General features: G+C 46.5%; 1 protein-coding gene across 2 annotated transcripts in view; it reads left to right on the top strand.

Annotated features, from left to right (window-relative positions):
- The window catches only part of ADCK1 (aarF domain containing kinase 1), an 86,857-nt gene extending 73,314 nt beyond the window's left edge, over positions 1-13,543 (top strand). For both annotated transcript variants that reach the window (XM_031593137.2, XM_090141452.1), the window contains exons 10-11: positions 2,587-2,780; positions 3,315-13,543. In XM_031593137.2, coding sequence (XP_031448997.2) covers positions 2,587-2,780; positions 3,315-3,483 — 363 coding nt within the window. In that variant the 3' untranslated portion in view covers positions 3,484-13,543. The remainder of the gene's footprint in view (positions 1-2,586; positions 2,781-3,314) is intronic.
- Positions 13,544-13,956: the final 413 nt, after the last annotated feature.

A 13,956-nucleotide genomic window follows, 5' to 3' on the forward strand; every position in this document is an offset into this window, starting at 1 on the left:
GTAGCATTAAAATATTGTTATGTTAAATTCTCTTCTGGAAATTCCTTTGGGTTGCCATTTCATTTTGATGGATGTGGCTGAATTTGCTCTTCTAGCTTGCTGTTACGCACAGTAGTGAATAGGCCAGATACCTTGGGTAAAAGAACATCCCTGGTAACTTGATTGCTTCCTACCTAAGTTAATTTTGTGCATATTAGAAATGACTTAATGACTGTTTAGCAGATTTGTGCTTGGTCTGCTGAGTTCTGAAGCTGGTAGCTCCAGAAAAAAAATGTAGAGACACTAAAGTGAACCACCACAGTACTGACTACGGGGCCAATACTTCAAGGCTAGTGTTGAATCTGAGCTAGTAAGCAATGTTTATTCTAAACCAGCCTACGTAAGTTATGCTAGAGATATAACCATGGCTGCATGGTGCCTTGTGTGGGCTAACGAACTTAGTCAGAACTGGATTGCTTGTATGGAGCCAGCTCTGTTGCCTCTGCCTACATGACACAATTAATGCTGAAACTGGATAATCCCGTAGCAGATAATGGGGAGCTGAGCAGATTTACTATGGCATTAGGAAATGAGCTGCTGTTTGCCCTTAGTTTAGAGGTGAATTTGAAAGATTGTATCAGCAGAGAAAGCCAAGTGGCTCTGGTAGGCAGGTGCCATCAGCTAGGGGCTTGTGAGAGAGGGTACATGAGGGTGGATTGACAGGAGAATGTTCTGTGAGACCCTCCTGATACAAAATCTTAGCTGCAGTGCGATGTCCAATCTGGGGCACTGCCTCTGGAGGAAGGTTTGATGAAACTTGGGAGAGGCCAGTGGGAAGCCGAGGACTGGTGGTCAAGCAGATCTAACTCAGGAGGTAAGTCAGGGCAGAAGCAATCTAGAAAAGTGCAGGCTGAGAATTTATGTATGTGATTTCAGTCTGTTAAAGACTGCTGCAAACACGACAGGAAGTAGCGGGCATAAAATTCAGCTAAGAAGTTTTGGGTAAGAATATGAGAAAAGCCAGATCTAGTGGAAAGGGTAGTGAGATAGTGGTGCAATGGTCTGGGGAGGATGCCAGTCACATCACTGGAGAGTTTTAAGAGCAGGCTGGGCAAACGCATGAGGATTGCTATAGGTATAGTTGTTCATGCCTTAAGCCAAGGCAGGCAGCTGACTGCTCAGGGTGGCTGCTAGCCCTATCTCATCAGATTTTATGATTGTGTTTTGCTGCATCCCGCAGCTGTCTCTGTGATTGCAGCCAAGGGGCTTTTCTCAGGTCCTGTGGCACAGCTCATTTCTTCCTCCATGCACAGGCTTCACTCCTGACAGAAAATGGCAGTTCTGATGACAGATCATGTGGCTGCTTTGTGATGTGTACAAACAGCTGGAGCTAAAAATAAAAGGAAAAGAAAGAGAAAACAAAACCTCTTTGTGGAAGATAAAGTACCCGCTGCTGTGGTGCTGGTGAGGGTAATGAATATCAGCAGAGAATTTTCTGCCAACAAATAGTGTAATGAAACATATAACATTTAGGAGAACTGAGCATCTTCTTGCTGAAGCTTTGTGTGTTTGGTCAGTGATAGAGCCAGAACATCATTTATAATTTATTTGTCAACACCAAAGCAACCATGGTGGTGCTTGAGCTAGATATACCTATGACCATCATGGCCTGTATACTGCTTTGTGGGCTTTTTCCTCTGTATTGAGTCTAAAGTTTGCAAAAGTTGAATATGAGATCTCATATCATGAAGTATGTACACACCATCTGTCATTCCACAGGAAAGAATGTTTTATAGCAATCCTTTCCTTTCCTTACAAAGGACCCTCTCTCTCTTTAAGAAGTCATTTATTATCCTCTACATCTGTCCCGTTGGATTCTGGCTGTTTCAGGGACTTTTTTGGGGGGTTTACCAATTCATGTCACAGCTGTTGTAGGAAGAGGTAGGAGCACAATGTGTTTGGAATCAGATCTACCATCCTGTCCTACATTTACTGGAGTGATGGTGGAACTGTCAGATGTAAGAAGAAGCAGGTCCAAGGCAGAGGGCTCACTGTTTTACAGGCTACAGTAGAAGCCATCTTACATGGTTCAAGCCTGTCAGTAATTGCTGAGCTGTGCCATCCTAGGTAGAGATCTTACCTTGGTTAGTATATTTGTAAGCTGGGGAGCTGAAGAAAAGGAAAGATCTCTCTGTGTGTGCCTTGATTTTTGTACTTCTTTCAATATCTGATCATGGCTGCTGCAAGACAAAATATAGATGTGTCAGACCAAGGGTCCTACAGATGACAATTTTATGATATTTTGGGTTAACATAAAGGTACGCATAATTTCTCATCTTCACTCAGTTGTGTTGAAAACAAGGACTAAACTAGGCCTTGGAAATAGCTTTACCAGTAAATCACAAAGCCTTCCGTTTCATGGGACTGCAGAACACGTGTGACATGGACCAGCCTGTTTGGTTTTGCTCTTTAATACCTGGCCTAGAGTCAGGGTCTGGTAAAAATGCTGTCTCCTTCTTCCAAATCTCAGCTGTGTCTGGACATGAGTTTCCCATGCACTCTCAGCTTTTCTGTCCTTTCTCTCTGACATGACCTGGCTGAATGCAGGATGTGGAGATCCGGTCCAATGCTGCTGCTTACCTACCCCAGATCACCCAGCTCCTCAACAATGTCCCCCGCCAGATGCTGCTGCTGCTGAAGACCAATGATTTGTTAAGGGGAATTGAATCAGCTCTGCACACACGGGCCAGTGCCAGTTCCTTCCTCAACATGTCTCGCTGCTGCATCAGAGCCGTGTCCACGTAAGTCTCTTCTCCAGATATCAGAGCCCAGACACAGAGCAGCCTCCAGATATGGAGGGCTGGCTGCTCTCTGAGGGCCAAGGGGAATCCCAGGGCCAGCAGGCCAAGGGACCAGTCTCATAGCAAGTATGTGAGCAAGTAATGTGTCAGGATTGCTGGGGTGCTATGAATGTGCAGCCAGTGAAGGCTATAGGGGTACACATCTGTCACTGTTGAAGTAAAGCTGGGCATGGAGGGAGAGGATGCCATGGCCTTGGGCTCTCTGTATACGGTGCAAAGGGAACTGGGCTCACGCAAGAGCTGGCTGTCTCTTCTGCCAGATTTGTGCCAGAAAAAGGGACCCTAGTTCCTCAGGAACTTCTGTTTGGAGAAAATCTGTACTCCCAGGAGATCTGACAGCTGGTGATTATCCAGGAGTGGGACAGTCCACTCCCCTGGGAAGGGTTGGTTGTACAGAAGGAAATTGTAGGATAGGCCATCTTCCTGTTGGGTGGTGTCCTGCTGGATCTAATGCAACTGTTTCTCTCATTCTAGGTATCAGAGGAGCAGAAGTCACTCGCTTTACAGGAGGGTCCACATCTCACTTACAGAAGCACTGAGCCTATGGCAGATCAACTTGTATGAACTCTTTCTGTGGCTGAAAGGGTCTTGTCTGGGGAACTGGGTCATTGCTTTCCTGAATCGGATGCACCATTCCACGTAACTGACATGAACTGATGGGAGAGGCTCAAGTGTTCCTGCCCTCACTTCTACTCTCCATGGCACATTTGCATTTATGACTGTTTCTTCTGTGGGCTATTCTTAGGTCTTGCTCCTTGTTACATGCTGCACTGTCCTTGCTTGTTACAACACTAGCTTTCTCTGTGGCAGCAAGAGGTGGAGTAGGTATGAGGGTTCTGCTGCTTTATAGTTTAGGAAAGGACGGTGTGGTATACTGTGTGTCAGGGAAGGCATAGTACTTTCTCTCCCCATTTGAGCTGGGGAAATTCCATACAGATTCCTGTGGTATTGCACTGGAAGCAAAAGACTTTTCTAGGCTCTTTCTTAAACAATCTTACAAAATTTAAAAGAATCACTGCCCTGCCTAGAATACCCCAAAACATTTACTTGACCCTCAAGAAGAGACGGTCCATCCCTTTAAATTCCAATACGATTTATTTTAGATATTGCAGAATCTCCCTAGTCTAACTTCTGCTCAGATGTGCAGAGAGTTTCTCAGAGAGAAGTGAGACCTTGTGGAGAGCTGGCATTATGGCTTCTACTTCCAGCACTAGGGCACCCTAATGGTGAGAACAGTGGACTGGAATCCTGGCTTCCTGAGGTTCATCTCTTGTATTGTCAGCAAGTGCCTGTGTGGTTTTGGACTTTTTCAGTCCTGTTTCCTTGCAGTTGGAATGAAGAAGGAGACAGTGGTCTACCTTTTTTTTCAAAATTCAGGGAAAGCAAGAGGGAGGACAACTCAGGGTTCTGAAACTGCTGGTAATGTATGTGTACTGTACAGATGCTGCCACACAGCAAAATAAATGTTTCATCAAAGACATTTGTAGGAAGGATGCCAAGCTCTGTACTCAGGGTGTTATTGTGACCTCTAACCTCAGACCTGTTTCCAGGGGAGTGAGTGATGCAAGGCAGTGCTTGTTAACTGCAAGGCGAATGAAATGCTATCTTGGTCCTTCCTCTGCTCAAGAGGTTTGTTCCATATCCAGATCCTCTGCTGTTGCATCAGGTGTGTTGGGATGGGGCGGAGGAGTGGATACCATCCCCATGCTAGGACATGCCACTCCTAGCCACCCAGATCCATGCTATGCCTGCCTCCTCCCTGTCTGCAGAAGTGTGCTGCAGCACATCTGTGAAACATCACCATCCCCATGCTGCACATTGAGCATTTTGCCTTGTCACTGCCTGTGACATTTCACTGCTCTTGCCTCAGATGAAAACCTGCCACTTGCTCGGTGGTGCAAGTGACAGGTCTGATGACTGTCACTGCAGCTGTGGGATGGTTACCAAGAAGTCTTGCCCAGTGGTATCTCTTATGCCGAACCTAGGAGATGACCCCGCTGTTTGTGCGGATTCCACCATCCAGCAAGATGGAGGTGGCTGCTGAGGTCATTTCAGCTACTTCATCAGCTGTCTTGATGAAAAAGGGGCTCCATGCTGAGTAGCAAAGATTGAATGGGAATGTTCCTTCGCTGCCACCAAGCTTGTTCAGGTTCAGCTGAGGTTCATTGAATCATTAAGGCTGTGCCTGAGAGTAAGGCACAAGAAAGGCATGTAGTCCTCCCATCTGCATACAGCTTCCCAGTTTGCACAGTTGTGAAACATCACCTTGCAGTGTGTCCACTCGCGTGTGAAGGGAAGCATGGGGCAGAAGTGTGGGTAAGTACCTGTGTGAGTCCTCAGTGAACTGACTCTCTTACTGGCTGTGCAGAAGAGGGAAGGGATTTATTCACAAAAGGTACCTGACTGTGTGTGCACTTGGACATATTGAGTTAGTGACTGTGGAAATGTGGCTTACAACAGTGACTGCGTGTGTGTGCTGTGTGTTTGCACAGCCAGCTGGCTCAGGGCTGTGAAGCAGTGTGTGACTGGCAGAGTTGTCAATGGAGAATTACTGAACGTGGGATTTTGGTCTCCTATGCAGTCAATTGCTTGAGCCTTCCCTATGATGGGGACAAGCAGGAGTGATGCGCTTTCCCACCTTTGCTAAGCGCAAAAACAGAAAGCAAACTAAGACCAAAAGCCTCACAAAGCTCGTCCCCTACCTCTGCAGTGGCGGGTCAGAGATTCTCCCTGCTTCTGGGTTGTGTAATCAGGGAATAGAGTGGAGGTGACTGCAATGATGAGACTCCTGAGTCAACACGGAGTCACAGGAACCCCAAGGTATTGATCCTGCAGTCTGGATGAGAGTAAACTGCTCATGTGAGCAGTCTTGCTGAATCAGTACCTTTCTTGGCCAGTTAAAGCTGGTAGGCTGGCCACTGGGGGGTATGCCTGTCTCGTTCTCTTCACAAGCAGAGCTATGCTCAAAAAACTGGTCAAGTGCACTCAGTGACGTTCAGGAGACTCTCTAATGATTTGTCACCCACTGTGCAGCCCCTTCTTTTAGCTGCCTCTTCAAAAACTGTTGCTTAGCCCTGTCTGGGTATACTGACCAGAGCACAGTTTGGATCTCTCAAAGATCTGTGAAAGCTCATCCGTCAGTGGGATTCTAGTCGTATCCCTCATTTCCTGAGGATCCTGCAGCTGATATCTGCACAGATTGCTGAACCACAGCCTGCTCCCAGCCAAGCCTGTTCTTTCATTCCACCAAAACCCAGCCTCACAACTGCTAACAATGCTGCTTGAGGAAGGTGCGAGCTCTAAAAGTGGAAGGGAGTCATCAGCCCCTCAGACTCATTTTTGGCAGCATGCAGCAGTCAGACAGCAGGGTATATTTGAGAGAGCTTTGTCTATTGACATTAGTTTCTGCCGGGAGGCTGTGTGCGGCAGAATTAGCAGTGGGACTCCTCAGTCAGTTTTGCTCAGCTCTCACCCTTCCCACAGTCAATCAATGAGAGTTTGCCTGAGGAAAGAACAAACAAACATCCAGCATTTGACCCTTTAACATTTTTGCCTTGTCTTTTTGCTGAATGCTCTCAAAGGTGAATGTGTTAAAAGTGTTTTGAAAAGACACCTCCTCATCCCAACTGTGCTTGTCGAACATGGATAACCTGCATCAGCTCTGTGCACTTGGCTTCTCCTTCCAACCTGAATTTATTGGTGTTCTCACCGCCAGAAAATGCAGTTTCTGCTGTTGTGCTTGCAGTTGACACTCTGCCTGGGTTTAGATGTGAATGAACTGAAATTTCACAGTGCTCTCTGCTTGGTGCAGGCATTGAGCATTTGCTTTAAAGCAGATTCCTCAATGTACAAACTCTTTCTCAGGACAGACAACTGGGGTGGTTGAGCTGAGGCCGGAGATGCAAAACTAATGTGCCACTTTCTGCTCCCATGGTATGAAATACTGCATTATAACTTGCTAATGTCTCCCTTCCTAACAGCTCTCAGTGCTCTCAGATGTGCTGAGAAGGCAAAAAAAAAAAAACAAAAAAACCCCTTCCAGCTGATATTTAAATGTGCATCCCTGGGTTGGCTTAAGATGGAAAAGGGGGGTAGTCAGTGAGAATGATGTTGCCTTGCAAAGCTCTGCAGGAGTTTAGAGTTGGAAGTGAACAGACTTCTTTCATAACCAAATAAAAAAAAAAAAGTGAGAAAACATTACTCCAAGCTAAACACCAGAGCTTTACCTAACACATCCAGTGAACTTTAATGACAGTGGGTTGGCTGCATACAGATGTACAGATTTAGGCTGCAGTGTGCCCTCTGCTATCACAGGACCTGTGAACCTGGTGCAGTCACAGTGTAGAGGCTTTCCAAATGAGCCACTGTCTGCATCTTGTAGCAACTGAACTGCAACCTGGCTGGGCAGGCAATGGTCATTCTGCCATGCAAGGGAGACCAGCTTTGGCTACTTCACTGTGGGCCATTTAACAGCGGTGCTGGCAGTCCTGCCAGGCTGCAGGCAGCTCCTTGGAGAGCAGCATGAGGTTCCGTGTGATGCTGTGTGCTCCCAGCAGTTAATGTTTCTAGCTCAGATTGGGAGATTGGGGTTTGGAGGGGAGAAGACTTGAAGAAAGGAAAAAGGAAAAATAAAGATGTGCCATCTTTCCCATTTAGTTAGTAAAACTGGTGTGTCAGTAAACGGATGCATAATCTTTAAAAGCTTCTGGACTGCTCTCCCTGCTTTTTGTTTTGCAGGTTGCTCAGACACATGCAGGGAAAGTGAAGAGTTCCCCTCCCGCAGCCCTGCATGCCACTGCAGTGTGGTGTAATGCTGAAGCACAGCCATTTGCAGGCATCTCTGAGCTTTTTTTGGGCTCTGTCTCTGTGGAACTTTCATGTGGCTGTTACCCTTCCTCCTCCATATAAGACTGGGGGCTCTCCTAAGCTTTTTGTTCCAGCTGGTCAGCTAGCAGCTGTCACTTGCTGGGGATGGCAGGCTGGTGCATTTGAAGCCCCCAGCTGTGGGGCCAGTTGTGGCTCCCTGTGGTACAGAGCTGGGAGGCTCGGCACTGCTCTGCAGTCCCTCTTGGCCACCTGGCTCCAGCTCCACCAACATTCCTGCAGGCTGGGGCCATCCTTGTTACTTCAGGCATTTGTTCAGGACTGTAAAAGAGGTGAAGAGTGAGAGAGTGGCATCAGTAATTCGTGAATTACCCTCCTGAGAAACATTATCCTTCCCAAACATCGTGCAGGTGCCAGTAAAGTCCCCTGACTTCTTACTCCATGAAGACTCACTAGAGCCTTTCTCCTGAAAAGAAAACGTACCAGCAAAGTCATAGCCCTGCTGAAAAGGAGCAGGAGGGGGTTGTGGTGGACCCACATAAACATGAGCTGATGGTGTGTTCTCATTTATATTGGTGGAAGCCACATCCTTGGTTATATCAGGAGCATGTCTGGCTTGTTGTCCTCCTCTGTTTGGTGCTGATGCGTCCACACCTGAACCATTGCTCCCCTTTTGAATCTCTCATGTCAAGAGGATGTTGATAAACTGGGCAGGGTCTGGTGGAGGGCTATCAGCATGGCCAGGACCTGCTTCCTCCAGCTTGAGAAGGAGATGGACTTACTAAGTCTGGCAAAGGTGAAGTAAAGGGATGTTCTGATAATGGGTAACAACTGAGGAGGAGTTAGAGAGACAACAGAGCCAAAATCATCTTGGCAGTGCCGGATAATTTAATGTGGGCCAATGACCACAAGTTATGCCTTGGACAATTGAACTGGAACCAAAGAAAAAGTTCCCCAACCTGGGCTTGTCTTTTCTCTGAAATAATGCCCAGGCCAGTGCTTGCCAGCCATTTTGCAGACTGTGGCTGTGAGCCTGGGTGCCCTGGCTTGAAGCCAGGCTGGGCTGCTCACCTTGCAGCTTAAATTGGCCAGGCATTTCTCAGTTCCTTCTTAGATGAAACCCACGTGTTTTGGTGCATTCATGTGAAGGGGTTGTGTGCTCCTCTCCAGGATCCTGCTGGGAGCCTGTTTGTTTACACCAAGGCTGCCTGAAGCTTCAAAATAGGAGTAAATTCTGCTTGCATCCAGATGAAGTCTTCTTGAGTGAGCTGAAGGGATGTTAAGTGACCTTTGTGTGATGGGAATTGGGGCTTATGCAGGAAACACCCATCATTTCTTCATCTGAGGGCATTTGGGCCCCTTGTTGCAGGATCTGTGTACAACTGAGAACTTCCCTGCATCTCCTTGGGAGGCTGCAGCCAGTTCTTCAAAGGATAGTGATCCAAGTCTCTGTCATCTCCAGGAATCATTGCAGTGTGTTCACCCTCAGCTAAGCTTGAAGGAGCTCTGAAAGTTGCAGCTCAGGCAAGAGGTGATTGTGCACTTCTCTGTGTGGCTTCCATTGAGCCTGTGACACATTCAGGAGCCTCAGTGCAGCTCAAGATGATGTTCTCAAAAGGGAACTGCCTTTCTGAGTTGCCTTGTGTGACACAGAGAGCTTCCCTCTGCTTGGAGTCCTCCGTGGCGCTTCAGATCAGTGACAGTATCAGATCACTGGCTGCATTCTTTGCATAGCTTCCCTCTTGACCCAACTTGCTGTATTCCAGATATTTTCACTTTCAGCGTTCTGTTAAAAACTGTTCATTCAGCCATTCAGCCTGCACAAGCAATACGGAGTACGGAGGAGGAGGGTTTTGGGGTTTTTTTGTGTGTGTTTGTGCAAAATGCCGGTTAGTTGCTAGTTTGCAGCCCTGCAGCCGTAGGCTTAGTGTGGATGTAAGTGACCAAGCAAATGTCTATCCAGGGTGGTTGTCCCTGCAGGCTGTCTTCTGTGGTGCTGTGGACTGCAGGTTCCTGTGGCCTCTCAGCTGACTGCCTCTGATTTTAATAAGCCAATGACAGAAGACGTTGCTAAATGGTAGCTAATAAACAAAGTGACATGCACTAAGTCTGGTAATATAATATTTCGCCTAAAGAAAATATGAAAAATAGTAATCATAGCTGTTGTTATTACTGTCTTGTCCTTCGTCAGGCTTAAACTATCCATCATGCTGATAAGGCTGAAAGGAATGCCCAGCAATATAAGATGCATATATCACGGAAGATGTACTGGAGATCAGCAGTGAAATAGCTGTTCTGCACCACAATGTACGGAAGGCTGAGCAGCACAGCGGCATGGGCTTTGGTGTATCAGCACACCTAGAACACACAGGTGTGAGCCAGGGCCACAGGAGGATTGTTTTATGTGGTAAAGGGCCACAAGAAGCCTCTGAGGGCTGCCTTGCAGTTTCCTGTCAACCCTGCTGTGGAGGCGGGCTGCAGGGCCGGGCAGGGTGCTGCGCTGTGCCCCTGGGGCCTACATGGAGGCCCTCCGGGAGGCAGGCGAAGCACCAGGCAGCCATGCCTGAGGGTTATGCTTGTCCTTGCAGCTGCAGATCCTGCAGGCCAACACCTCTGGGACACCTGTCCCATCCCCCAGGCAGTGACTGGGGCAATTACCCATCCATGGTGGTCAATTAGCACTGCTGGCCTCCCCACACGCACCGCTGGATGTTTGCCCAAAATGAGCTGTCGCCGGTGCCACAAAGAGGTGAGTGCGGCCGCCATTGTGAATGCGCTTCTTGTTTGTCTTTTCAGTGCCGAAATCCTGTCAGTGAGGAGAAGCGATAATAACATGCTATTAAGTTCTTTTTGGATAATGTAATTCAGGAGTCAGGAGGCAGTTTGGTCATTTATGCCTTTGAAAAGCTCGGAATAATTTCCAGTGTCATTATCTTCCCTTTTAAAGAGCCCGTCTCAAACATCAATACACAGAGCCCCTCAGTGCCTCGTATTGCTTTTGTAGTTTTCTCCCACCTTTTGTTCTTTTCTCTGAGTTTTCAAGGATTTTGTTTTTGTTTCCAGTAAGCCACATACCCTGAAATGCACACCACACCAGACCTTTCTGGTTTCTGTAGCTCTTTTTTTCTTTGTTAGCTCTTTGGGAGCTCATTCCTATTTCATTTCACTGCTCCAGGCAAGGGATGGGGTGAGGCTGCTACACAGCCCCACATCACCACCCAGACTTCTGGGCAGTGGTGAGGGGTGGGCACAGCGTCTTCAGCCTCACTGCCACAGCACACAGGCATGGCCTTGGCAGGTGAGTTGCATGTAGAGCGTCATGCATCATTACCGGCTTTGCTCATGCTTTTGTCAAGCATGTGCTTCTGTCTAAGTGGTTAATAGGCATTTTTGCCCTGAAATAGCCCCCAGGATAATGGAGTACAGCGGCTCCTCTGCAGATGCAGCTTACACTGTGGGCATGAAAACAGGCAGATGTCTCCTAGTGAATGCAGCAAAAATTACTACCCAGAACTGGGGCAGGAAAAAAAAACCTGGCTCTTCTGCATACAGAGGGCACAACTGAAGGGGAGAATTTTATTCATTAAATTAATTGGCAGCAGTCTCTGAAATATCGGCCTTGGCCTTAAGTTTGCTTCTAGTCTTGGAAAGTATCCTAGCTCTACTGGTTTTAGAAGATGGTATACGACTCCTATTTTCAGTGTGCTGGCACTGCTGGGGATTCAGTGCAAATGGGAGGGCTAATGCCCTTCCATGGGCTGCCTTCTCCTTTCAGAAGGGAAATGAGTTTTCCCAAGCTGAGTACAAAAGATCTGCAGGGATCTGGACTCAGTCATAGACTTATAGAATATCCCAAGTTGGAAGGGACCTGTATCATTGAGTCCAACAGCTTCTGAAGGAACTGGCTGGCACTCACATACCAGCACAGCTTTTGCTGGAGTCAGGGTGTGACCTGGCATGAATTTATTTGCAGAGATAGTGTGGGAAGTCTTGCACGGGAAGCAGGAACATTAGCAACAACACATGGCCTCATTAGGGGGTTGGCTTAGCATTGCTAGTATGGAGTATAAAGTCTCCTTGGGTGTGAAGAGGAATGAGGATGCTCTTTCCTTTATGAGGGATGAATAGGTTTTTTAAGTATTTGTGATGCTCTCAGACTTTAATGCACAGTTCAGTGCTAGTATTGCCAGGAAGGAAACCACACAAGCAAATGGTGTATCAAATACATCTGATCATAGACAGCCATGCACTCCATTCACCCAAAGATTGTGGAGCAGGGATCTGCTGCTGGCCCAGCTGTGACAGGCTGTGCCAGCCTCCATTGCCTTGTCCAAGTGACCCTGTGAGCATGGAAGTAGATGAAATAGTTGCTGTAGCCTGGCACATTCATCTGGCTTCTTCCAGGAGCATGTCTGTGTGGAAAATGGTCAGAGAAGGGCAGAGTGCTCAGATCTAAGAGAGAACACCACAGTTTGGAGAGCAAAAGGAAGCAAAGGAGAAAATAAAAGTGCAGAGGAAAAAGTCAAGGGCTCTTGTTTGCTAGGACAGTCAGAACAGGACTGGTACAGCAGGATGGATTCAGCCACCACCACTACCCTCTTTTTGTCATTGATTTCTCACGTGTTCAGTGGAAAAGAGCTGCTTGGGATATCTTTGCAGCAGGACATACATTTCTGTGCAGCCTTTGCACAGAAAACCGTGCCACATGTTTACAACACTGACAGCATAGAGTGCTGTTTAATATGTCTCCCCATCACCTGTATTGGATTGGCAATAAGATGTGTACAAACAACTATTCTATATCTTACAGGTTCAAACAGCAAATTCTGCTGGAGGCTATACATAGAGTCAGGAGAATTTAACTTACGAAGATAGCTCAGTGTTACTACTGTATTCACATAAAGATATTTTTGAACTCCACACTACATTACTCCAGGGAAGCCATTCTGGGCTTCTCACCAAACAAACTGCATGTTGGACAGAAAATATTGTCCCTTTTGTATGCATCTTCAACTGGGTCGATGAGTATATTAGCCACTGTTACCAAATCTATATGGGTTGTCTCTAGGCTTCTACCAACCTATTCAGTGTTTTTCCACAGAAATTCTTTGAAATATATGGATTAAAAGCATTACAAGTGCTGAGTATTATAAGTGTCTCAGTTGAAAACATACAGCCAGTGTCAAGAGATAGAGTATGTTTATACTGTTAAGGCATGTGCCAATGGTTGATCCCACTGCATATAGACTTTCAAGTTATTTTTCTTGTTTGGCTGTGGGAGGATGTTAAGTGGCACAGAGGTTTTGGAAGGTTTGGGGCAGAGCCAGAAGCCCTAAGAGGAAGAGTCTTGTAAAGCACCTCTGTTCTACTTTGGTCTTTTATTAATATATTTCAGGGGAAATCCAGTGCTGTTATAGGCTGAGGTCTTCAACAAAGCCTTTGGGCACTCTTCACCACGAGCTCTAGGGCTGGATAAAGAGAAAAAATGTTTAGAATATTCCCAGGTACAAATTTTCTGGTTCTTTGCTACATGCCCTTAGCATCTGCCACTATACAGCCACAGTGATGTCTGAGTGGTGTAAAGTCATTAAAATATTAACACTACTTATAATTAATAGCTACCATTTCTAAAATGAAACTGGACTCTTACTGGCTGTTTAAGACCAATGCTCCATCTAGTCCAGACTGCAGGCTCCAAAAGTAGTTCATTCTGGTTGGTCCCAAGAAAAGTGCAAAGCCTTGTGAATGGACAAAACTTAATAGTTGTCAGCTGGAGAAGTTTCCTTCTACTCCATACTTCTGCTTGTAGCAAATCTGAACTTTTAATGGGAAAGATTGTGTTTCTTTTGTTAATATACATAAATATATATGTCTTTACATATAACGTAGCTGTGACTGTTTTCAATGATTACTGAGTACTTTGAAACCTTTATAATTGGTACAGAGCAGTGACTAACCAATTGATTGTGTCTACCTGGGCCTGGGCAGCTCTTATGACACAGGAGAGGCAAACACTGACTCAGAGTGGTCACCAGAATGTCCTGTTCAGGCCCTCCTAGTCTTATGAGTCACTTGTCTCACTCATATCACCAGATCATCTTGGATGCTTGAGTTATGTGGGCTGGAGTTGAATCACCGAGACCCCATGAGGCATCTCTGTTCCCAAGATAAGATCAGTCACTCCAGTAAAGTGCAGATAAACTCAACAGATGGCCTTTAAAACTATGATAAGTTATTCTCCACCTTTAATATTTAATCAGAACAATGAGTGTTTTGTTTCCTTCCACCCAAA

This window comes from Phasianus colchicus, chromosome 5 (assembly GCF_987193195.1).
Source record: "Phasianus colchicus chromosome 5, bPhaCol1.hap1.1, whole genome shotgun sequence".
NCBI classification, from domain to species: domain Eukaryota; kingdom Metazoa; phylum Chordata; class Aves; order Galliformes; family Phasianidae; genus Phasianus; species Phasianus colchicus.